This window comes from Orcinus orca, chromosome 8 (assembly GCF_937001465.1).
Source record: "Orcinus orca chromosome 8, mOrcOrc1.1, whole genome shotgun sequence".
Taxonomy (NCBI): Eukaryota; Metazoa; Chordata; class Mammalia; order Artiodactyla; family Delphinidae; genus Orcinus; species Orcinus orca.
In genome coordinates this window covers 35,523,915-35,551,050 of record NC_064566.1, presented here as the reverse complement: position 1 = coordinate 35,551,050, position 27,136 = coordinate 35,523,915, and the positions used below count along the sequence as shown (strand labels likewise).

Below are 27,136 nucleotides of genomic sequence, written 5' to 3'. Positions count from 1 at the left end.
AAGAACTTCGTGTTCCCACATTTCCCCTATGAAGCTGAGGGGGGAAGATTGCACGATGCCCCCTTTAGCCTGAGTTCAAAAGAGGGAATTGCCTCCTGTGCAAGCTCCCCCGCCACCGTATTAGTGAGGGGAGATAGAATGGGAGTTGTCTTGTGTTCTCTAATAGGGAACTTTCTCTAAGGAACACCTTGATATTCACTAGTGCTGGCTTAAAGGCAGTGAGGATGAGGCTCTCTATCTAGCAAAGGAAGGTCATTGTAACTTTCCTCTTCAGGGAGTTTGTGAACACTTTTCTTCAATTCTAGGCAAAGCCCCAGATAAACCTCTTCATTTAGCTCCTCATTTGGGCTTCATATTGTCTTATTGAACAGCGGCACAATACATGTCAATTCGCAAGGTTTACATTGGAAATTCATTCTTCTCTATAATTGGGAAAGGTACTGTGGAGTCCCTTCGGAGGCCTTTCTTCACCCAGGTAAATAAAAATCCAATATTCCTTCATATGTAGTGTCGTTGAACCACTGCATTTCTTTGTGTTGAGCTCTGAGGGCTTTATCGGTTAACAGAAAATCTAGTTCTTCATAGAATATTGACTGGTCTTTAAGCAGATGGCATGCGTGCTAGGGAGGGCATTCTTCTCTTTTTTTTTTTTTTTTTTTTTTTTTTGCGGTACGCGGGCCTCTCACTGTTGTGGCCTCTCCCGTTGCGGAGCACAGGCTCCGGACGCGCAGGCTCAGCGGCCATGGCTCACGGGCCCAGCCGCTCCGCGGCATGTGGGATCTTCGCGGACCGGGGCACGAGCCCGTGTCCCCTGCATCGGCAGGCGGACTCTCAACCACTGCACCACCAGGGAAGCCCCGGGAGGGCATTCTTAAAGTCATGAATAAAGAGAAGCTGTACCTTGTGAAGAAAATTCCTAATGGGAGCCCTTGATTCAGTGGCTGACTTGCACGAGGAGCATGATAGTTGCTCTTTGCAGTGTTCATTCCTCTTGAGCAGTTTTTATGTTTGGATGTTTAATTTTTCATGCTATTGTATTAGAAATGAGTTACTTACACTTTAAAATACCGTTAGATACTAATGGCATGCAAAATTCCCATAATTCTCCCAATACATCTTAATAGCCAGCATCTCATTTGAGTTCAAGGCCTAGAAACACGACTAAATGGGAATTGGGCCTTTTTTTTGGCCAAAAGAAAGGGTAGATTTTAGATGGTTATAGAGTAAATGCATTATTTGTGTCAGGTAGCCTATGGGAATATGATAAATTTGGGCTGATTATAATGCCATCAACTTAAGCAGTAAATCGTGCACTTATCAAAAGGACTATGCTTGATCTGATTAATTTTCAAGTTGCTGACTATTTCTCTTGACTATTTCTTTCTGAAATACATATATCTGGCTTTCCTGTTAGTGAGTTGTCTGCCTGACAGATTCAAAGTTGCTATCCCTATCTCTTTTCTGCATGGAAAACAGTGAGAGGGTTTTTTTTTTTTTTTATCTTGCTCTATTTTTTTGTGGGGGGGCGGGGGGCTTCTTGTGTGAATCTCATGAGCTGGCGATGATGGAGGAAAACACTTGAAAAAAGTTATCATGTCACTCATTTTCACTGACTGCATTTTCCTCAGGAATATCTGCATAAAGTCTCAAGTTCAACTGCCTGATTTCTTAGTTTGTGTCATTCATTTTTGGGAATTGTGCATCATAAAGTCTTAGCCATAATACTTTAGGGCTTGTGTAACTGTCTGTAGCCCTCTTATTCTGAACATACTGCCTTCATTCATTCATTCAGTATATGGAGTGGGTACCTACTTTGACTAGGCTCTCTTCCAGATGGTAGAGATACTGACATGAAAAAGATAGATGAGGTCCTTGCTTTCAAGATGCTTACTTCTGGTAGGAGGAGACAGTCCATCAGCAAAGAGCCAACGGTGGAGAGTCATGTGCTTTGATAAGCGTAAAACAAGCTAAGTGATGAGTGGTTGGTTGCTACTTTATGTAGAATGGTCAGGGAAGGTGTTAGTGCAGGAGACAAGTGAGCAGGTGCAGGGATGTTGCTGCGAGGGTTTTATTTCCTCCATACTCAGCAGATAATCAGTGGTTGTAGCAGTCAGGAAGTGCAGACACAACTCGAGTGTGAAAGTGCTGGACGCAGGGGTACCAGGAAAGGCCAATTGCTCCTTCCTTGGCAGGGAGGTCTGGGAAAGCAGGTTCAGCCAGGACCAGAATTTTAGACTTCAACGGTTAGTGGGAGCGTATAGAGTCATATGCTGATGTTCTAGAGAGTATGTCCAAATGGGCCATCCAAGTGGGCAGGGTCTCAGAGGTCAGTAAAGAACCAAAATACAGGGCAGTCAGAATACATAAAAAATAATATATATAAAAAGGATAAATAAGGACGGCCTGAGGTAAGAATGTAGAGGGCTTTGGCTTACTGCTGACATTTTTTGTTTCCCCAGAAACCTTTTATATGGATTGGCTAAATCCAATTAAGGTCCCAAATGGAGTAGGAAAGTGCCTAGTACTGGATTAGGCAAAAGTGTTAGGAGTAGTGTCTTGTCATATTTTACTCATATAAAAACCATGGGCTTCCCTGGTGGCGTAGTGGTTGAGAGTCTGCCTGCCGATGCAGGGGACACGGGTTCGTGCCCCGGTCCGGGAGGATCCCACATGCCGCGGAGCGGCTGGGCCCGTGAGCCATGGCTGCTGAGCCTGCGCGTCCGGAGCCTGTGCTCCGCAACGAGAGAGGCCACAGCAGTGAGAGGCCCGCGTACCACAAAAAAAAAAAAAAAAAAACCATGTATTTTGTTGTTGTTCTTGGTTTGGTGATTGTGTGTTCAAACATACAGTCTAATATATTATAAAATATTTCTTATACCTCTTCCTTTTTCCTGAGCCCTTCTCCTGTCTAATGTGAGTTTGTGATGAACTTTCAACAAAAGTCAAGCTTTTGTAAATGTCAAAGAATTACATATTTTGGAGGGATGTAAAAGATACCAAGATGTTTGCTTAATTTGCATAGAAAAGTTTGTGACTTACGTCTTGAAAGAATTAAAAAAAGCTAATGAATGACATTTCAAAACTAACATAGTAAAAATACTGGGATTTTGGTATGTCATAGAAAATGTACTTTGTCCAAAAATTTTGTTTTAATCCTAGAAAATGTACTTTGTCCAAAAATTTTGTTTTAATCCAAAGTTTAGAATCTAAGTAGGCTGTCAGTGTGTACTCTAATCAGGTTAAACAGCAACAGAAGTTAATGCTGTTAATTCCTTTGTTTTGTTCCTGTTACATATTCACTTGTTCTAGCTTTTAAATTTGTAGAAGGTGAAAAGAAATTTAGGATTTAAAAATTTTCAGTGTGGGAATTTATGACAAAATAGACACTAAATTCTTGCATTGTAACATTGAAATCTCACACCCTCCCATGCGACAGTGATGTCATTCCCCTAAACTGTGTCCCAAAGCACAAGCCAGGCACCTAAGATACTGATAATCCCATCTCAGTGGATTCATTTGATGTGAGGTGCAGCCGGTGGGCTGAAATGTATCATGTGACCTGTGTAGCTCTGCATCCTTAGACACCTGTGAATTTTACAGACTGGCAGCACCTACTGTGTACCAATGACATTAAAACTATTCAAGCCTCACCACAGCCCATACAATCAGCAGTAACATCCCCGTTTTTTATTTTTTTAATTTTTGCTTGCATTGGGTCTTCATTGCTGTGCGCGGGCTTCCTCTAGTTGCGGCGAGCGGGGGCTACTCTTCGTTGTGGTGCGCAGGCTTCTCATTGTGGTGGCTTCCCTTATTGCAGAGCACGGGCTCTAGGCGCACGGGCTCCAGTAGTTGTGGCACGTGGGCTCTAGAGCACAGGCTCAGTAGTTGTGGTGCATGGGCTTAGTTGCTCCGCAGCATGTGGGATCTTCCCGGACCAGGGCTAGAACCCGTGTCCCCTGAACTGGCAGGCAGATTCTTAACCACTGTGCCACCAGGGAAGCCCATCCCCGTTTTTTAAATGAGAAAGCTGAGGTACAGAGAAATTAAATCACTTAATTAAGGTCATATAGCTAGTAGAATGCACAACTGGAATGTGAACCTAAATCTATTTTATCCCAAATTCATGTGTCTCTGCTATACCACACGATCTCTGATATGTCTTGGCATTATAGGCGTGAATCTATGACAGTCACCTTTCTGTCTTTCGTTGGGGTATACTTGTTAGGGTAAAGAATACTAGCCACAACTACGGAAAATCCTCTCTATCTCAGTTGGGTTGCCGTCCGGTTGGGTGTGTCTGGCTGGCAGGTGGCCTCCCACATCATCATTTAGGAATCCAGGCCCTGCCATCTTGAGGCTCTGCCCACCTCGCAGCCCTTAGAGCCTTCTCTTGTCAGCTGAAAGAGACAATGTGAAAGATGCTTGAGGGAGGTTTTCTGGGGCTAGGTCATGGCTAGCAGTGGTGCAGATCCCTTCCATTAACATTCCATGGCCACACCCAGAGGTGAAGGAGGCTGGAAACCTTGTAGCCACGTAGCAGTGTAGCAAGGAGGAAGAGAAAGTGGGTTCTGGGAGAGCTAACCGGTCCTGACCTTCCCCTTTCCCTTCCTGATAAGTAAGTCCAGTTAGGAATCTTAATTTATTTGAGTGAATCGCACAGACTTGGGGTCTGGGTTCAAATCCCAGCTCTGCCATTCACCAGCTGCCTAACCATGGACAAGTTATTTAACCTTGCCAAGCCGAGAATACCTGCCTGATGGTGGTATTGTGAGGGTTAAGTAAATCAATATAAGGAAAGTCCTTAGTACAAACGCTTGACACACACTCGGTACTGTGTAAGTGCTGGCTGTTTTGTGGGTGTGTCAGCTCTACTTTATTCTTCATTCGCAACTCAGCTGTAGTGTCCCCTTCTTTGGAAAGTCTTCCCTTTCTTTTCTGCTTTAAAAAAAATATCTTTATTGGAGTGTAATTGCTTTACAACGTTGTGTTAGTTTCTGCTGTATAACAAAGTGAATCAGCTATACGATATTTTCTTCTCTGCTTCCGCAGATCCTTGCACTTATTGCACTGAATTGTAAGGTGTGTGTGTGGCTGTGTTGTCTGTCTGGCTCAGGCATTTCACCTGAGGGCAGGAACTTGGCTGTGCTGACTTCGCCTGTGTGTCCCCATAGCCAGCAGAGTGTCACACACATTGTAGACAGTCAGATGTTTCCTGACGGGAAGGAAACCTCATTAACCAGAAGAGCAGAATATCAGAATACAGTATTCGATTTCCTGACCACGCTGGAAGCCAAGGAGTTCATGTATTAGCTTTGACTTTTCATTTCAGTTGGTTTGGGCAATACTACATTTAAGTGACAGATCATTGTGCCCTACCGGCTTATTTGCATGAGCCAGTCCAGCTCAGGGATCAGCAGCCCTTTTGCCAAGATTCTGATTGTATTTGTCTGGTATGTTGGTGTCATAACTCCCCCTGTAGAAGGGTGAGGTTAGGGATGTGATAATCCTGTTTCTTAGTTTATGAGATATTGTCAGCATTAATCCATGCAATTTTCCCTCCCCTCCCTCCCTCCCTCCCTTCCTTCCTTCCTTCCTCACTTTCCCCCCTCCTCTCCCCATCTCCCTCCCTTCCTTCCTTTCACTCCCCTCCCCCCCAAACATTCCCATTCCTTTAGGAAAACACTATCATATATACCTTATGTGACTCTTAAAGTTTGTGTATATCTTTGGCTAATCGATAAAATAGTTTTGCATGTATGTAGTTTTAATTTACATAATTGTAGACCTTTTTAGCTTTTTCACTCTATTTTTAAAACTTTTTAGCTTAATATAATTTTAATCCTACAGGAAAATTGAGAATGGTCCAAAAAACAATCATAAACTCTTTGCTCAGATTCTGCTCTGTCTCTCAAAGTAATAATGTGTGTTTACATATGTATGTACTTATAGTGTGTATATACACATTGTTATTTTGAACTCTTTGAGAGTAAGTTGCAAACCTCATGACCCTCTACCCCTAAATACTACAGTGCATATTTCCTAAGAACAAGACATTTAAATAAACACTATCGACATTCTCAAAATCAGGAAATTGCACACCAATCCAACACTATTTTGTAATCTACGGTTTCTATTCAAATTTCACCAGTTTTCTACTAATGTCCTTTATGAGATTTTCTTTTATCCTGCCCCCAGATCCAGTCCAGGATCCTGCACTTAGTAAACATGAGATAAAGGCCTCCTTTGCTCATTGGAGCTCACATTCTAGCATATTGAAAACCAAAAAGAAAGCATTTGAATGGAAAGCTCCTGTCACTCTGATAGATGCAAATGTTTTAAAATGAAGGTGAAGATAAATAGTTTGACAACATTTTCAATTTTTTAGTGAAATGAACTCCTAGAAAATTATGCTTCTGCCTCTTCTCCTAGATAGCGATTTCCGATTCTCTCTGGCCTCCTCTGAAATTCACCAGCGTTGAACATAAGTTTTGCATCGTTATCTCCATAGTGCATAAATAATTTTGCATTCTACTTTCCTCTGGTGAAAATTATTTTGTATATATTTCCCCATATTTCATAACCTGCATATTTAATCACTATTAATGACTAGTAAATTCTGTCAAGCTGAACTACTGTAACGTATGTGTTTCTCTTTTGTTGTAAATTTGGCTTGTTTCTCGTTTTTCACTAATATTAGAAAAAAACTTTTTTAAGGAAGTATATAGTATCTTCTTGTATTAAAGCAGTTTTGACAGATTGTTTCATTTAAAATGTTTCCTTCTAACATACAGAAAGAAAGGTTGCATTTTTGTGGAGAAAACACAGGCTGTCTTTTTCAGGGAAACTTATTTTTCCTTGATTATGTTTCGAGCCTCCATTTATAATGGAAAGATAATTAATAGAGAGGGATCTGATATATTTAGATCTTTGTCAGTTGAATACTTTGCATGTATTGTTAGGAAACAGCATGTTTCCAGTGGGGAATAGGAGAGTAATGCATGACGTGGCTAAGATACAAGACTGCAGTGTGATAGTTCCCAGCTGCAACGGCCTTGCAGTCATTCACTGGCTTTGACACAACTGGACAATCCTTCATGTCTTCCGCACTTTCCTATTGAGAGCTGCTGGAGGAATCCATCACCCTCTGCCAGGAGGCAGTCAGCTGCATCCCAGCTGGGAGGATTGATGAGTTGTTAGACCTCTGGACATACCTGGGTGATGATTCTCCCCATGGCTGCTCCAAGTAAGGACAGAGGAACGAATGGAATGGACAGGGCCATCATGAGGAATGGAAATTCACAGATGGTCCCTATATCTCACCCCATTCAGAATCTTCTGAGCGCCTAAGGAGACAAGTTCAGTTCTTAGGCAAGCTCTTCCTTTCCCTTCTCAGTACTCAGGTGCTGAAAGGTACTTGCCAGGGGTGAGGCGGAGGCCTGTGATCAGCTGGTTGTTACAGGGACTGTTTCTAAATTTCAAGATTTGTAACTGACTAACGTGGGGCTTGGGAGGGCAGAGCAACTGAGACAATTCAATTGAATTGCTCAACAGAGCAATTCAGCTGTTCAGTAGGTTTTATCAGTGCTTTCAAAGGTCCTGGGACTGTTGCCTTCTCTGTATTAGTTATATGTCTTACTATATCATATGAAGGTTTTCTTCATGTACAGAGTTTTATCTTTTACTCTATGAGGCCGGGCCTTTGTACGTCTGGTTTATTGCCCTGCCTCCTGTTGTCTTGTATGGAGCTTGGAGCATAAAGAAATGCTCAATAAACATTTGTTCATTGGATGATGACTTCAGTTACTTGATTTTGTACACTAGGTACATTATCATGTGTGCAGCTGCTACTCAGTTATTTAGAGGGGGATAGGAGGTTACCGTAGAAATGAGTAGCAGCTGAATAAAGCAGTCAGGGAGTAGTAGAGCACAAAGGAGAGTACATGGGCTTTGCAGCCAGACAGGTGGAAATTCTCATCCCAACTTCACTGTTCCCTGGCTGTCTTGGTTGACCCATTTACGGTCCCTGAACCTCAGCTTTCTCACCTGTAACATGGACAAAACCACTTTACTCACAGAGTTTGTATGAAATTCGTTGCTCAGAATAGACACTCAAACATGGTACCCTTTTCCTTCTTCCCCTGCCCAAAGGGCAAAGATAGAAAGCCAGGAGGGGCCCAGATAATGTGTCTAAGTGTTGTCAGGAAACAGATCTCTGTTTATGTTACCTGTCATCTAAAACGTGCCACATATTGGCTTCATCTCTCTATACCAGCTGCTAATGCCATGAGTACTTCAAACGGCGTGCATGTACCTTTTGGTTCTGCTTTGAGCCTCTTTGTTAGTAACTGTGTTCTTTGCCCTTATAGGATTTATGAACGTGTGATAGACCCTCCTGAGACCAACCTTCCCCCAGGAAGCAATTTATGGCTTGGTCAGCGCAACCAAAAGCATGGTTTATTCAAAGTAAGCACTACTTTCTACTTTTGCTTTTCTATGTGTTTGATGTGAATTTAATCATTTAATTGTCACAACAGTTCTCTGACGTAGGTGTTTTGAGACTAGACAGAGAGTTCAATGACCTGCCCAAGGTCACACACTTCACTTTACTGCCAGATATGGATGATCCAGAATGTAAATAATTCTCAAAATGTTTCTTATTGCCCTACTTCTGGGAGATTGAAGGTAATCTTCAAATTGGTTTTCATTGTCAGAACCTGTTAATTCAGTTTTGGGTGGATGTCTAGTCTAGATAAACAGTAAGAAATGACTCAACTTCCATGAGCTTTGGTTTTCCTGTCTATAAAGAGGGTAATATTGGGTTGGCCAAAAAGTTCGTTCGAGTTTTCCCATAAGGTGTTTTGGAAAAACCCTGAACGCACTTTTTGGCCAACCCAATACAATAACTGCATTCATAGAAACATGAGGATTCAGTGATAAAGTGAATTGAAAGAGTTAAAAACATCATGAAATTTAAAGATTGCCTTGTTCTTCAATAGAATGGCAGAATTTTGCTTCTGGCAGTATGGTCGACTAGACATTTTTAAAATCCTCTTGCTTCAAAATGCCTGTAAATGCTGGATAAAACAACAGAAATCTTTTGTGATTTGTCATTGCACTTACAATAAGGTATATCCTTAGAGGCTAAATACATGAAGGGAAGTGAAAACCAGAGGGATATAGGCCAATATCAGGAAGGTAGATATTTAAGTTTATTCCTTTTCTTTCTTTTAATCTATTTCTCTATTCCAACTTTATTGAGATATCAATGACATATAACATTATGTGTGTTTAAGGTATACAACAGTTCAACACACTTAATATATTGCAGAATGATTTCTACCATAATGTTAGCTAACATCTCCATCATATCATATAATTATCATTTCTTTTTTGTGGTGAGAACATTTAAGATCTACTCTCTTAGCAGCTTTCAATTATATAATACAATATTATTAGCTATAATCACCATGCTGTACATTAGATCCCCAGAACTTATTCATATTATAACTGGAAGCTGTTACTCTTTGACCAACATCTTCCCATTTCCCCCACTCCCTCTAAACCCTGGCAATCATCATTCTACTCTGTTTCTATGACTCAGGTTTTTAGATTCCACATACAAGTGATATTATACATGATTTCTCTCTCTGATTTGTTTCACTTTGCATAATGCCCTCAAGGTCCATCCATGTTGCAAATGGCAGGATTTTTTTCTTTCTCATGGTTGAGTAATATTCCACTCGTGTGTGTGTGTGTGTGTGTGTGTGTGTGTACGTACACATAGACATACCATATCTTCTTTATCCATTTATCTGTTTACAGACACTTAGGTGGTTTCCATATTTTGGTTATTATGAATAATGCTGCAGTGAACATGGGGCTGCAGATATCTTTATGAGGTAGTGATTTCATTTCCTTTGGATATATACCCCACATTATGTGGAAGCCACCCAGAAGTGGGCTTGCTGGATCACATGGCTGTTCTATTCTCAACTTTTTGGGGAACCTCTATGTTGCTTTTCATAGTGGCGGTGCCAATTTACATTTCTATCAGCAGTGCACAAGGTTCCCCTTTTCTCTAATCCTCTCCAACACTCGTTATCTCTTGTCTTTTTGAGGATAGGCATTTTAAAAGGTATAATGTGATATCTCATAATGGTTTTTTATTTGCATTTTTTGATGATTAGTGATGCTGAGCATCTTTTCATGTACCTTTTGGCTATTTGCATGTCTTCTTAGGAAAAATGTCTCTTCAGTTCCTCTGCCCATTTTAAAATCAGACTTTATCTTGCTATTGCATTGTATGAGTTCTTTGTATATTTTGGATATTAACTCCTTATCAGGCATATGGTTTGCAAATATTAGTTGACTGTATAGGCAAGGATTTATTTTTGGGTTTCAATTCTGTTCCATTGGTCTATGTGTCTTTTTTTTTGTTGTTTTTTTTTGCTAGTATCATATTGTTTTGATTACTATAGCTTTGTAGTACAGTTTGAAATCCAGAAGTGTGACGCCTCCAGCTTTGTTGTTCTTTCTCAGGATTACTTTTGCTATTTGGGGTGTTCTGTAATTTTATACAAATTTTAGGGTTTTTTTTTCAATATCTGTGAAAAATGCCATTTGAATTTTGAAAGGAATTGCATTGAATCTACAGATTGCTTTGGGTAGTGTGGACATTTTAACAGTAGTAATTCTTCTGATCCATGAACATATGGGATATCTTTCCATTTGTTTGTGTCTTCTTCAGTTTTTAATCAAAGTCTTGTAGTTTTCAGTATACAGATCTTTCATTTCCTTGGTTAAATTTATCCCTAAGTATTTTATTATTTTTGATGCTATCGTCAATGAAATTGTTTTATTTCTTTTTTGGATATTTTGTTGTTAGTGTATGTAAATGCAACTGATTTATATATTTTGATTATGTACCCTGCAACTTTACTGACTTCACTGATTTGTTATAAAAGTCTTTTGGTGGAGTCTTTAGGATTTTCTGTGTATAGGATTATATCTGCAAGCAAAGACATTTTTACTTCTTCCTTTCTAATTTGGAAGCCTTTTTTTTTTTTTCTTTTTCGTGCCTGATTGCTCTGTCTAGGACTTGTAGTACTATGTTGATTTAAGAGTGGTGAGAGTGGACACCCTGTCTTTTTTCCTGATCTTAGAAGAAGAGCTTTCAATGATTCACTGTTGAGTATGATGTTAGCTGTGGGCTTGTCATATATGGCCTTTACTATGTTGAAGTGTGTTCCTTCTATGCCCAACTTGGGTGTTTTTTTTTTGTTTTTTTGTTTTTTTTTGCAGTACACGGGCCTCTCACTGTTGTGGCCTCTCCCGTTGTGGAGCACAGGCTCCGGACGCGCAGGTTCCATGGCCATGGCTCACGGGCCCAGCCGCTCCGCGGCATGTGGGATCCTCCCAGACCAGGGCACGAACCAGTGTCCCCTGCATCAGCAGGTGGACTCTCAACCACTGCGCCACCAGGGAAGCCCAACTTGGGTGTTTTTATCATGAAAGGATACTGCATTTTGTCAGATGTTTTTGACAGAGCATCTACTGATATGATCATGATTTTCATCTTCCATTCTATTAATGTGGTGTATCACATTTATTGATTTGCATATATTGAATCATCCTTGCATCCCAGGGATAAATCTCACTTGATCATGGTGTATGTTCCTTTAATGCACTCTTTAATTTGGTTTGCTAATATTTTGAGAATTTTTGCATCTATAGTTATCAAAGATACTGGTCTATAGTTTTCTTTTTCTGTAGTGTACTTATCTGGTTTTAGTATCAGGCTAATGCTGGCCTTGAAAAATAAGTTTGGGAGTGTTCCTGCCTCTTCAGTTTCTTGAAAGAGTTTGGGAAGGATTGACATTAATTCTTTAAGTGTTTGGTAGAATTCACCAGTGAAACCATCTGGTCCTGGGCTTTTCTTTCCTTTTCCTTTTTAAAAAATTAAGGTATAATTTATATACAATAAAATTCTCCTTTTTAAATGTATGGTTCTGTAAGTTTTGGAAAATCTATGCAGTCATGTAACTACCATCAAGATAAAAGATTGTTCCATAACCTCCAAAAATTCCCCTGTGCTGCACTTTATTCAAGTCTTCTCCTCATCCTAAACGTCTAGCAACCACTGATTTGTTGTCTGGCCCTATATTTTTGCCTTTCCCAGAATGCATTATAAATGGAACCATTTATGTAAGTATGTATATGTGTTGAGGTTCACCCATGTTGTTGTGTATTTCAGGGATTCATTCTTTTCTATTGCTGAGTAACATTCCAGTTCTGTTCTATGGATATACTACAATTTGTTTATTCATTCCTTAGTTCATGAACATTTAGGTTGTTTTGAGTTTTTAGCATTTATGAATAAAGCTATTAAAACATTTGCATACAGGTTTTGGTATGAACAAAAGTTTTCATTTTTATTTGGGTAAATATGTCAGAGTGGGATTGCTGGGTCGTATATTAAGTGTATGTTTAACTTCATAAAAAATGCCATTGAATTTTTCCAAGTGGCTATACTATTTTACACTCTCATTAGCAATGTATAAAAGTTCCAGTTAGAGCCTTAAATTCAACATTCTGTGTGGGATGGGGAAAATGGCTTAGATTCCATGCAAGCTTAGAAGTTGGGACAGAAACTTCTGAAATAAAGCCATGATTCAGAAGACCACCCCTCCAGTGAAAGGGTAGGCAGAAATAGTCTACTACTTAGCAAAGGGAGGCAGTCCATTGACTAGCTTTTCTCTGCTTTATCTCCACACACACAAAAAATAGTTCCCTGATAAGAATTTGAAACCACAGCTCTTGACATCAAACAGATGTAAAATTTGGATTTACATACTCATGAAGCTCAAGAAACTATCTTAATGTGATCCTGGGTTGGGCACCTTGGGATTCTTAATGAAGAAAATACAAATTATCTTTGGGAAAATCACTTTTCATGCAAACTTCACAAGATTACTACAGATTAAGTTCATGCAAATATGAGTTTTTAGCCATCATGAGTAAGAATGGGAAGACACAACAAACTTCCCAATTATCCCTCAAAGGACTGTAGAAATTGGAATTACAAGATAAAGAATTCTTTAAATCCCTATACTTAAAATGTTTAAAGGAGCAAAATAACAAATTTAAAACAATGCATGATGACTAGAGATGATAAATATGACCAGGGAGATTTGAGTCAAAAGTTACTTCCAGAAACGGGCTTCCCTGGTGGCGCAGTGGTTGAGAGTCCGCCTACCGATGCAGGGGACACGGATTCGTGCCCTGGTCTGGGAAGATCCCACATGCCGCGGAGCGGCTAGGCCCGTGAGCCATGGCCGCTGAGCCTGCGCATCCGGAGCCTGTGCTCCGCAATGGGAGAGGCCACGGCAGTGAGAGGCCTGCGTACCGCAAAAAAAAAAAAAAAAAAAAAAAAAGTTACTTCCAGAAATGAAAAATACAGTTATTGAAGTGAAAAAAACTCAGTGAATCTGCTAAACAGTAAATTAGACACAGGTAGGGAGAGCATTTGTGAAATGGAAAATATTGTCAAATGATTACCTTAATTGTAGTGCAGGGATAGAGGAAAATAGGAAAGGTTAAGATGTAGGGAAGATGCATATATATGGAAAAAAATTTTATGTATGTGTTTTGCTTATATGTATTTAGTGTGTGTATGTATGTATATGCTTCCATAAATATTTAAAAATTCCAAAAGATAATGGGAGAAAGGGGTTATGGGCACTATCAGAAGTATGATGACTAAGGATTCTCTATAGTTGATAAGACATCAATTCTTATTACACAAAACAGTGCAATCAAAGTGTAAGCTCTTGCTGTCAAAAAGTCACTTAGAAAACTTAGAAGCTTAAACTATTTTTTAAAAATTATTTATTTATTTATTTATTTTTGGCTGTGTTGGGTGTTCATTGCTGCGCGCGGTCTTTCTCTAGTTGCGGCGAGCGGGGGCTATTCTTCGTTGTGGTGTGTGGGCTTCCCACTGCGGTGGCTTCTCTTGTTGCGGAACACGGGCTCTAGGCGCGCGGGCTTCAGTAGTTGTGGTGCACGGGCTTAGTTGCTTGGTGGCATGTGGGATTTTCCCGGACCAGGGCTCAAACCCATGTCCCCTGCATTGGGAGGTGGATTCTTAACCATTGCGCCACCAGGGAAGTCCCTCGCCTTTTTATTTAGCTCATAGTTCTTTGGGTTAATGGGATGATCTTTCTGGCTTGGTCTGGGTACGCTGGTATCTACTGGGCTCTCTGATATGTCTGTTGTCATTTGGTTGGTCAGTAGGTAGCTTCTTCACATCTCTGGTGGTAGATTGGCTGTTGACTGGTATACTGCAGTTCTTCCCCATGTGTGGAGTCTGCTCAGGCTTATCCACATGGCAGTCTTGAGTTTCCAAGTGTAAGAAAAAGAGGAAGCCTTACAGCACTAGTGCATTTCAAGGCTCTCTTTGCTTGATCGCATTTGCTTTATTGGGCAATTTATTTGGGCAATTTATTGCCCAAAGCAAGTCATATGATGAAAGCCAGGAGTGAGGGGTAAATAAATAGACTTCATCTCTCGTAGGACTATTCTGCAATATGACATTGCAAGGATATGGATGCAAGGAAGGGAAGAATTTAATATTTTAATAATCTATTACACAAATGATGATAAATAGAAAGCCACACCTAGACATATTAGCAGAATAGCAGAACCCCAAGGTCACAGAGAACATCTTAACAGTAGCCAGTGATAAAAGGCAACTTCTTCAGAAAAGAATAACTTAGACTGAACGTCTGGAAGTCTGAGCAAGAAAAAATGGGAGAAGATATGAAAACCAATATAAATAAGAAAAGCACACAAAAATCACTGCAAAAATTAAAACAATGGTTATTAATTATTAACAATTTTGTGCCAATAAAATAGAAAACGACCGAAAAATGAACAATTTCTTAAAACTATATAAATTATCAAAATGGACTTAAAAAGTGCAAAACCCAGGTAGTCTTAGAATCATTAATGTATCATCAGGAATTCATGATTCGAAATCTGTTGTATCAGTTAGCTTTGATGCATAGCAAATCAACTCAAACCTTAATGGTTTGAAACAGCAACCATTTCTGTAGCTCAGAATTTTGTGAGTTGGCGTTTTGGGCTGGGCTTTGCTAAATTGTTCTCATATTCTCAGTGGGTTTAATCATGCATCTTTGGTTAGCTCCTAGGTTTCCTGGGGGCTGGCTGTACTAGAATGGCCGTTAGTTTGATGGCTCATCTCTGCTTCATGTGAGCTCTCATTTCCTACCCGTCTAGCCCAAGCTTGTTTACATGGTGGCTGATCAGGGTTTCTAGAGCTGGAGCAGATGTGGGAATGGCCTTTTGAAGCCTATGCTTGAAACTTGCACATTATTTTGGCCAAAGCAAGTTACAAGGCCAGATTCCAAGGGTCTGGGAAATTGACTCCACCTTTTGGTGGGATACAAATTCCCATTACACAGGGCATGGACCCAGAAAAGAGCAAAGGACTGTGACCATTTTTTTAGTCTACAATGTCTTTCCACCAAATAACTGCTGGGTTCAGACGGTTTTACAGGCAAGTTCTATTACATCCAAGGAAACCATTCCAATCTTACATAAACTCTTCCAGAGAAGAGAATAAATGAGAACACTCATTTATGAAGATAAGGTTACCTTGATTCCTAAACTAGACAAGGACTGTATAAGAAAGGAATTGTATAATACAAGGCAATTTACTTTTGAACACAGATTAGATTAAAAATGTAAACAAAATATTAGCAAACTGAATCTAGCAGAGTGTGTGTGTGCATGAGAGAGAGCGAGAGACCCAGTTGTTGGTTATTTCAACAATATAAATTTGTTTTTATCACCAAAACATTTATTAACATAATTCAACACATGAAACAAAGGAGAAAAAAATACTGTGGTCATTTCAAGAGGCAGAAAAGCACTACATAAAATTCAGTCCTGACTCATGATAAAAAAAGTTCTTTGCAAAATAGGAATAGAAGGAAACTTCATGAAACTGATAAAAAGTACATAAGAAAACATACATAGAAACATCGTACTTATGGTTTAAATATTAAGAGAATTCCTGTTAAAGTCGGGAATCATACAGGCCATCCCTATTACCGTGTTTCTTTTTGACATTATACTGTAGATTCTTACCAGTAAAGTAAATTAAAACCTTAAGGATTATGAAAAAGAAAAATATAATTATTCATGAATTATATAATTGTCTACAAAAAAATTGGACTCATGAATTATTAGAATGACCAAGAGAGTTCAGAAGCACTGTTGGATGCTTTTTGTGTGAACAAAAGTTTTCATTTCATTTGCATAAATACAAAATCGAAAAACAAAATCAATTGCATTGCTGAACAAAAGTAGCAATAACAAAGATACAGTTAAATATAATATTTTGTTTATAATATAAAAAATGTGTAAGTACTTAACAAAATCAAATATATACAAGGCAGTTATGAAGCAAATTGTAAAATTCTATTAAAAACTATATTAAAGAACACCTAAATGGGAAGAAATATACCATGTTCTTGGAGAAGGAGGCTTAAAGCAGTAAAGTCAGTTTTTCTCAAATTCATCGCTAGATTCTGTGAGCCTGTAGTAAATTCCCAACAGGATTTTTTTTGTTTGTTTTTGGGTGGAATCTACAAGCTGATTCTAAAATTCTAATGAAAGATTAAAGAACAAGAATAATGAAGACAATTCTGAAGAAGAAAATGGGAGAGGGACTTGGCTTTTTCAGATACAAAGGCTTATTATAAGGTTATAGGAATCTTATAATGTCATATTGGTGCAAGAATTGGCACATGCATCAATAGAACAGAATGGAGAAGCCAGAAGGATACCCTTCCATTACATGTGGCAACTTGGAAACTTGAAGTGGCATTCCCAATCAATGGGGAAAAGACGTATTCATTGATAAATGGTTAGGAAAATCAGTTATTTAAATATTTCATATATATATTAATTGATGTAATTGATTTTTGTGTATGGTGACAGGAAAAGCTTTAAATATGTATTTGCACACCATATGCACAAAAATTTACAAATACAGTTGATTTAAAAGCTAAATGTTAAAGCAAAACTTTGCAAGTTTTAGAAGACAACGTAGGAGCATATCTTCATGTTCTTTGAGAAAAATTTCTTAAGCTTAAAAAATAAAGAATCTTTAAAGGAAATATTGATAAGTTTAATATGTAGAATAAAAAGATCTCATCACAGATGATCTTGACAACAAGATCAGTTGACAAAGACATAGTATCCATTAAAGAAATGCTATAAATCAATAAGGATTATTCTTATAACTCAATAAAAATTCTGGCAAAAGATACGAAAAGGCAGTTCCCCAAAGTGGGAACATGAATAGCCAATGAATGTACTAAAAGGATTGCCATTTCAGTAGCTATCTTGGAAATGCAAATTAAAACCATTAGTAGATACAATTTCTTAGCCATCAGCCTGACAAAAATGAAAAAAAAAAAAAAAACAGCAAAAAACCTGACAATATTAAGTGTGAGGGAGACAGTTGGGAACAGGACACATACTCATTGTAGTGGAAACTTGCTTTGGTAGAATATTAAGGAGAACAATTAGGGAGATTTTGTATAAAGTTGAAGATGTGTGTACCTTATGATATAGGAACCCAACTTACAGGTATAAACACTGAAGAAACTCATGTACCCAAGAAGATATGTACAGACATTATCACAGGAACAATTTCTTTCTTTTGTAATTTCAAAAATTTGGGAAAAAACTATCACTGGGAGAAGGTTTAAATTGTAAATATTAAAATCATAGAACTTGAATAAAAATTGATGAATTGCAAACATAATGTTGAATGAAAAAGCAAGTAGCAGGAGAACATTATGGTGTTAAATCATTTGTATGTGTAAAAATCGGAACAGTCCAATTTATTGCTTATTTATACATTCCCATGGAAAAAGGAAAATGCATGGGAATGATAAGCACTAAATTCAGACTAGTTTAACTTCTAAGAGGAATAAATGGGGATCTTATTAGAGGTGGGTACCCAGAAGTCTTCAACTATAGTGATAACATTTTATTTAAGGTGGGTGGGAAACTCACAGGTATTTGCTGTAGTTTGGTTTCAACCCTTTTGTACATCATAATTATTTGAAATTAAAAATCATGACATAATTTTTCAGGGTGGTAATTCACATATGTATGTGTATACATATGTACATATATCCATATCCATACAGGTGATTTTTTTCATGTCCTATGATTTTCCACGTGTCCAAGAATCATCAGAAATTTATCTCTCTGTTCCAAACTGGCTCTCACTTATGCTATTTCTTGTTTTGTAGCTAGTTACCCACTGGTGAAGCTACACTTTTCTTAGGGGTCTTACGTCTGTAGTGAAGGGCAGCAACTGGTTCCCAGCCATGGAGATACATCAGAATCAGATGGGAAGAGTTTACAATTCAAATTTCTATGCCTACCTAGACCCACTTGTTGAGAATCTGAACTGTAGGGTTTGGGAATTTATATATTTTTAAAAGGCCTTTCTCACTGGTTTTGATCTGTAGATTTGAAGGCTCAAATTTGAGTGCACTGACATAGGTGACATGTGTTGATGGTCTAGATTAGTGTTTCACCTTGGTCTCTATAAAGATCTCACGAAATATAAGATATAGTCAATAATTAGCTTCTGCTTTAGTGTCTTTTTAGATTAGTGTCTCTCCAACTTTAGACTGCATCCAGGAGGGATTGTTAGAACACAGGTAGCTGGATGTCAATAAACAGTGGAGTAGGCAGCTCCAAGTTTCTTTACTTCCACAGAAACATCAAAAAATAAGCAGAAACTGTTAGAACCAACTTTGTCAGAATTTTGGCAAACATTAAATGTTTGTAGCAACCAAGTTAATTTTGAATCAAGAAAAAGGCAACATCAAAATAGCAGGAAAGCTTTATGGCATTTTTACCTGCCCTCGCCCCACACCAGCTACAGCTCAGTGGCAGTCTTGAAGATGTCAGCCCATGTTTCCAGTGTGGGAAAATGGTCCCTGGCTCTAGAGGGAGCAGAGCAAATCTTATCTACAAATTATTTTGTATGTCTGTTCTGTCTGGGACTATCTGAAGGACTGATGCAAGGCACTTACCTCACTTCACCTAACTCAGAATTCTCCCAGGCCAAAAAAATTGGTGGACATTTCTTGAAAATATTGCAAAGCTACCAAACAATCTGGGGCAAAAGCGTACAGTTGACACACATTAGACAATCTAGAGATAGGAGGAAGAGCTGAGGAGAGAGATTCTTTGGGCAGTTTAAGGCATTCAAAAGCAATCATGTATATGGGGAATTTAGAGAGCTATATGCATGCCCAGAGCAAGAGTCATGCTCAGAAAAGACCTGAGAATACCGTAAGCATTCACTTTGGGCTGATCCCTAGGATCAGTGCAAGCATGGCTAAGTGTTAAATGAGGGCTCCAGCATATAGCATGCTCTCCCCCAACTTTCCCCCTCTCCCAGCTCCTGGCATTCAAGGAAATCTTGGTCTAAAACCTTTCTGAACACAAGATCCAGAACAGAGATTTTAGTGACCAGACATCATAAGGAATACAGTCTCTATAAAAATAGTCAGAGGGCTTCCCTGGTGGCGCAGTGGTTGAGAGTCCGCATGCCGGTGCAGGGGACACGGGTTCGTGCCCCGGTCCGGGAAGATCCCACATGCCGCGGAGCGGCTGGGCCCGTGAGCCATGGCTGCTGAGCCTGCACGTCCGGAGCCTGTGCTCCGCAGCAGGAGAGGCCACAGCAGGGAGAGGCCTGTGTACTGCAAAAAAAAAAAAAAAAAAAAAAAGCCCCCATGATTGGTTTAAGGCTCTGCTATTGCTACCTTCAAGTTTTCAATAAGTTTTGAACAAGGGACTCTGCAAATTAGGTAGCTGATCCTGAATAGTTTATAGGGGGGCTTACTTGTTTCTTATTGGTCACATTATCTAGATTCTAAGATTTACCAGGGTCAGAACTGTGTCTGTTTTATTCAACAAGTGCTTCAAATAGTATCAGGTGCCCCGTTGGCAGATGATGTACTCTTAACATGAATGAATAAATGCACTAGCTATGAATCTGCCTTATTTGTAAAGTGCAAAGGTATCTCTCATAAAGGTAATGCAGATTGTATAAGAATATATATATTTAAAGCACCCAGCACTTAGTAGGTTTTCAGCATGCATTCCTTCTCCCTCTTTCTTATGTATTTAATGCTCCGTATACGCTTAACTCTATACTGTAGTAAAGACAGGCACTTTTGCTGCCTTTTAGGGACTTCTGTTTTAGTTGGGAGCTTGTGATTAAGACAGGGAGAATAGTTTGTCCTGTTATCTATTCCAGCTTGATGAGTGTATGATTCTCTGTAGATATAAGGAATCCTTGCTTAAGAGCCCAAATACCTGATACAGGCAGAAAACACAACGGGTGTTTACAGACTTGGACAATCATTTTCCTGTGGGTTGTGGGGATGAGAAAGAGAGTACCAACAATTATTAACTGCTTTCTACATTCTAGACCTAGTCTGGCTGTACATATATTATCTTAGTTAATTATGTGTCACCTTCAGAGAATCCTAATAAGGTAGTTATTATAATTGTCCCTCTGTATCCTGTTTCCAACACCCCTGTGGATACCAAAATCCATGGAAGCTCAAGTCCCTTATATAAAATCCATGTATGCTGTGAACTGTGCATCTGCGGTTACAAAGGGCCGACTGTGTTATCCCTACTGTGTAAATCAGGCAATGGGGCTCAGAAAGATTAAGCAACTTGCCAGTCTCACGTAGTTTGCAAGTGATGGAAATAGGATTGAAGCTTAGAACTTTCTTTTTCAATATTTTTGCTTATTCAGTCAACAAATATTTTTTAGGGGCTTGCTTGCTATGTACTAGTCACTGTGTTAGATGGTGGAGTATTTCACTTAGGTATGCCATGTCCTCTGGAGGAGACAGACCTGTCTTTTTCCAGGGCTCTAGCCCAAAGAAACAGGTGGTCCCAGTGAGAAGCACCAAAAGGAGGTGGCAGTTCCACACACCACATCTCCCTAGGGAGCATTGTGATGCTCCTTGTTCCCCTATAGGAGTAGCGCCATCCAATAGCTCTTTAGAAGGAAACCTTTCAAAACTCATCTCCCTGTATACCAGCCCGTGTTTCATTCCATCCTTTGGTGAGATGAGATGGCTGGGGTAGGGGGAATGTATCACTGTCTCATTACAGAAATTATCTTGATCAATGCTGCAGAAATCTCCCTGTAAAAGAGGCAGTCACTTCTCCGATGACTTATCAGGCTTTTAATATATACCTGGTAGAAGCTGCCTCCTGGGTCCAAGAACCACACCTGCCTTTTGGCTCCAGAACTAAATAATGCTTATGTTGTGTTTTCAGGTTAAAACTGTATTGTTCTCTATTTTAAGTATGAATACATCATTTCATAGGCAAAGTAAAAGCAAAAGCTCACTTGTCAAACCTAATTTCTGGGTCCTGGTGCATCGTTAGGAATAGTGCAATGAAGGTGCTGCTGATGAAAGAGCAGAGGGTGGAATCACTTGCTTGTTGCTTGGCTCGTAAGCCTCTGGCTTTAGTTACTTCCTATCAGAGACACAGAACACAGGCTGGGAATTTCTCCGCTTCAAAACAGCATTCATTTGAGAAAATGGTTGGCCAGTAGTGATAGACTTATCTGAATCTTCTGATTGTCATAGGTTTTCATTATCAAGGTGGTTGCCTACCGCTCAATTTCCCTTTGTTGCATTCTAAAATGATTATGCTGTCATTCCGAGGGTAAGCCTAGGTGAATCACAGTGCTTCAGAGGTTTGGGTGTTCTGACAGTTTCTAAATAGTTGAGATCTCGTGGAGAATTCCCATCTCAAAGCCTTTCACAGAGGCCAAGCCTTTCTGTCTCTGTCTCTCGCTATTTTTCTGTCTGGTGAACTTGGGTCTGAAACCGTTCCCTTACCTGGACTTCACTGTCTCCTTAACAGCTGAGCTGTCACTGGGAAGTGAAATTACTTTTTTTTTTTTTAATGCCACAGCTGTTGTTTTTTTTTTTACCTCAGCTGGTTCCCATAATTCCACAGATGGTAAACATATGTTTATAGGCACATAGAAAAAGAAGCTATATTGGATTCCTCCCATCTCTAATTCTCACTTTTCCTTTCATGCAGAAAGTCAAAGTCACAGAACTGGGGAATCTTACATATTTGTAGATTAATATTTCTGTGCATTAAGGCTTTGGAAACAGCAGGACAGCTAATGATATGCTAATGAACTGACAGTTTTTATTGATCATAATGAAAGTCGACAAGTGTCTTTCTTGGCTTTTATGCAAGCTGGAATATTTTATTAACTGTCTTCAGGGCAGAAATACATAATTGGCTGCATTGTGAAAATCCTCCTTGTCGGTTTCCCAAGTCTTACTTTTTGCTAGCCTGTTGCCAAGGCTTGGGTCCTTGCCAGTTTATAAACAGAACACATCCTCATCCATATATTTACATGCCTTCCAGGAACTCTCCCCACCTCCTTTTCCTTTCCCTTTTAAAGCAATTTGTTTCAGTGCTTTAGCATACAAAAAAATGGAACCATTTTCTTCAATGTAAACAGAGATCTGCAGGGAAATAAGAGCGGTAAAAAAAGAATTAGCATTTGTTTGGCGGCAAAGCTGCTTTCATTTGTATCAGAAAGCTCCAGGTGTTAGTAGGGTTTGCCTAATAGTTATTCCATACAGAAGAGGATAAATAATGGCATAATTTTTCTAATCTTTTTATTGCATCTTCCTATATTTCTTACTGTGAAATGAGTAAATGTTCTTGGAACCACGGAAATAATGGGCATCAGTGCCCCAGACAAAAAACCCATAATGTATAACCTGCCTGGTACAAATTTAGTTTTCAGTGCCTGGTGAGCTGAGTGCAGGGGGAAGCAGAAGGTGGCAACAGGTGGATGTCACAAAGAGGAAAAAATATCTGTTTTTCTTCTTTCCATCGTACTGATAGTAAAAGCTTATTAATTTGGGTTCTGCCCCTTAGGGAATTTTTTAGATCCTCAGAGGGGCTGAGATTTACCATTGCACTAACAACAAGAAAATGGATTGTTTAGCAAATTAATAGTGCAAATAAGATTGCAGGGGAGAATGTTAGGCTACCTAAAAGGACCTCAGTTTTCCAGCATTGAAAAACTGTTTTAGCAAGCTGTTAGTATCTAATGCAAATAATTCATTATGGCTGGTTGAATACTATCTTTCCATGAAGGCAGCTAAGATAGAACCTCACTTTGATAACAGGACTTCCTTGTAGCACCATTTTGTGCTACAAAGCCCACATAACTGTGAGACTTTCTCAAATGATATATTTTACTTACACTGTGTTGCAGTGGCCCAGCCCTCATTTGGAGTTAGTAGACCTGTAGTTGATGGCCAAAGATTAAAGTGTCCTTTAGGAAAGCTAATTAAAGTATCAGAGCTTTAGATTTTTCATAGGTCAAATGACTAGGTAATCTGGCCCTAGATCAGTAGTTTTCATCGGGCATCTCAAAATCACCTCAGAACCACTGTCAAAATTTCATACATGACTGTGCTCCCTCACCCTCCTCTAAAATTCTGATACGTTCCCCTAGTTTAACAACTAGCATTCTACATGATTTTCACAGACTCTTAACAGCTGTGAAAATTATAGTTCAGTATTGCGTCAGGGAGGAAGAAATTTTCCTCTACCCTTCTGGGTTCTTCTGACAAGTCTAAGAATTCAATTGACATGAGACCAATTAGCAGAAACTCAAAACAAATTTTAATAACATGTACACATGGCAGAGACCCAGGAAAACTGAGTAGCTTACCAAAATAGCTGAAACCCTCACCTTAAATACTGTCTTCAGCTAAAGACAACAACAGAGAGTGTGGTGGTAGGTCTTTGGGACTCAAGGGGAGGTAGGCAATTCACATGGAGATGGCAAAGCAAATGTTCAGTAAATAAATGTTTGCTGGGCCATGCAGAGACAATGGGATGCAGAGTGCACGCTGATCTCTAAGTTGCCCCACCACACCTAGTTCATATTCTTTGCAGATATTTCTGATGACAGTTCTATTCTGGGAACAGGCCCTCTATCTAAATTCTTTTAGGCAGTTAGGGGGAAGGTCAGAGTTTCTTCCTGAGTCTTTTGGGCCTTGATTGTTTTCAGGTCTAAATGATCTGCAAGCCAATGAGACATTTAGAGTGGCAAATTTTGCTCTCTTACAATTATATAATTTATAGTTTTTAGGAATTTGATGCAGGTTAGGTATTGATTGTACCTACTTCGTGAAATATACTATGATAGGAATGGCAGGGAAAGCTGAGGTGAAAACCTATGAGTTTTGCTTTCACGGTTTTTATAATTTAGTGATTTGGTTAGTTGCCATTCAGTTCCAAATCAGTAAGATTTTACTCTGTTCGTGTACTGGATCCAGGTGCTACTTTCACCACTCTGAACTTGTAAGGAGTAAACACTCTTGCTCCAGAAAATCCAAGTGATTGATTGACAACAGGGCAGGGTTTTTCAAAGTGGGCCCCTTGACCTTTCATGGGAATCCTTTGGGACGGCCTTTAAAAATGCCGATTCCTGGGCCCACTCCAACCCTCCTGAAACAGAGTCCGGGGTTGACCCAGGAATCTGATGTTAAACAAATACTCAATGTGATTCTCAAGAAACTGGCAGTTTGAGAAATACTGCTGTGGTGAATGGTACAAATGAGGTCCACTACTTATAGGCCCAGCCAGAGTTTTTCTTTTTTTTTCAGTTAAGTGTAGATACATTTAAAGTGAAATGAAGAGAGATAATAGAAATTCTGTCTTTTTATCCCTTATTTCATCTTTTCTGGGGAGAAGTTGCTGTGCTCTAAGGTCCATTTTCATCTATAGAAATCCTCCCAGATGATTTTTCTGGGAGAAATAAGGCTGATCGAGCTTCTTATTGTTTGTTGCTTTATACTTTATAAAACTCCATTTCCTAAGGAAAACTACAGGCTTAGCAAATGCTGCTTTTATTGACAGATGTCCAGGCACTAAATAGTTGGCCCTCCATCTGCAGGTTCCACATCCGCAGAATCGACCCATTTCAGTCTACAGTCGGTTGACTCCGTGAATGCTGAACCTGTGTGTGCAGAGGACCTACCGTTCTATGCCATTTTATATAAAAGACTTGAGCATCCACAGATTTTGGTGTCTGTGGTGGGTGGGTGGTGGAGGGGGAAGGGAGGGTCCCAGAACCACTACCTTCCAGCTACTGAGGGATGACTCTAGTTCATATGACAATTCAGTGCAAGACCTTTTGGTTCTTATCATGGGGAGGTACTGGGATACATACACAGGTATGTATTTATAGGTTCACGTACATACACTCACACTTCTTTGGGTTACAGTTGGTATTGGTACAGTACATTGCCACCCTTCATTTAATCCAGCATGGAATTACATCCGTTCAAATACATTAGCATTCCCATCTTGAATCATTTGGCAAGAACATGTTTTTATGCCACTATGTGGGCTGACCCTCATGACCTCTTTTTCAGAAAAAATATCAAGTGCCTTGAGTTTTTGTGTTGATAGGGATTGGGAAGCTGGCAGTTCTTATTTCCATTTTTGTTCGAGTCAACGTCATTGATCTTCACCTAATGATCTGTGTAACACACACGCGTGTGCCGGAGATTAAAAGTGGAAAGACAGAGGAGGGAGGCAGGTGGAAGAAAGGTGTGGGAGAGGCAATTATTAAGAAAACAAAAGGAATACTGCCATGTATAATATATGTTGCTACAGGATAAGTGGATGGGAAATCCTTTTCAAATGGACTTTTTTTTTTTTTTTTTTTTTTGCGGTACGTGGGCCTCTCACTGTGGTGGTCTCTCCCGTTGCGGAGCACAGGCTCCGGACGCGCAGGCTCAGCGGCCATGGCTCACAGGCCCAGCCGCTCCGCGGCATGTGGGATCTTCCCGGACCAGGGCACGAACCCGTGTCCCCTGCATCGGCAGGCGGACTCTCAACCACTGCGCCACCAGGGAAGCCCTCAAATGGACTTTTTATTTGTTTTGGCAAAGATAATACCATGACAAATATACACCAGGTTTCTGAGGGCCCTTTCTGATTTAGGCTCTTCTAACCAGCAGGTATTAGATAGACCTCATCCTTTCCTGGTACGTGTGCTTTTGCCACTTTGGCATCAGGGAGGGTGACCAACTGTCCCGGTTTGCCTGGGAATCTCTGTTTTAGCACTGAAATCTCTAAATCCCAGGCAAACCTGAATAGTTGGTCACTATAACTTCATCCATATTCAGCCTCATTAGACAGATATTTTCTGATGTGTATTTAGTTCTCTCTGACGGGCTGTTCTTTGACGGAAATCTGTCGCTTTGTCTGCTCTGGACTGATTTTTTCTTTTATCTTGAAAGTTAGCAAAAGCACAGAGATCTAAATTGTGACGCTTTCAGTTTGGACGCCTGTTTCATTGACCCAGCACTTGAGTGCTAGAAGGTTCTGTAGCTTTTGCATGCAGCACTTCTTTTTCCAGAGAAGCAACTGAAGCTCAGAGAGGGTGGTTGACTTACTAAGTCCAGCCAGTTAGCTACAAATGGATCCAGACCTTAAACCTTGGGCCCCTGACTGCCAATCCCATGCTTTTCTCAAATTCCTCACATGTGCTTGAAAGGCACCCTGGACTCTCAAAGGAGTTAATTTGCTTTGAAAAACTGAGCAACTTTGTGCCAGGAAGAAGCTGATTGACTTAGAGTGTGCTCCATTAATTGCTCCCTGTAATTCCCCGGCAAGAGATGACAAATTCATTTTGAAGAGCTGTGGCAGGCACCTTCTTCCCATGGTGAGGCTCTCTTCTTGTAATCACGGACACTGCATCATCCTCGAAGAGGAAGAGGTTAATCAAAGTATCTAATTCGGAGGAAGAGGCCTTGTGACCCTGTTATTTCTATTAATATTTCCAATTAATATTTTATCTTGGAATAATAAGCAGAAATAGCATTTGCTGACTACCTTCTGCTGTTTAGAAGATGAGCACATAAATGTTAAATGTTGCTTCCTTTGAAAGACTCACCACACTATCATAAGCCTATATTTTATT

General features: G+C 39.7%; 1 protein-coding gene across 2 annotated transcripts in view; it reads left to right on the top strand.

The window, feature by feature from the left end:
- The window catches only part of NELL1 (neural EGFL like 1), an 868,290-nt gene that overhangs the window by 159,111 nt on the left and 682,043 nt on the right, over window positions 1-27,136 (top strand). For both annotated transcript variants that reach the window (XM_004263922.4, XM_004263921.4), the window contains exon 5: window positions 8,367-8,463. In XM_004263922.4, coding sequence (XP_004263970.1) covers window positions 8,367-8,463 — 97 coding nt within the window. The remainder of the gene's footprint in view (window positions 1-8,366; window positions 8,464-27,136) is intronic.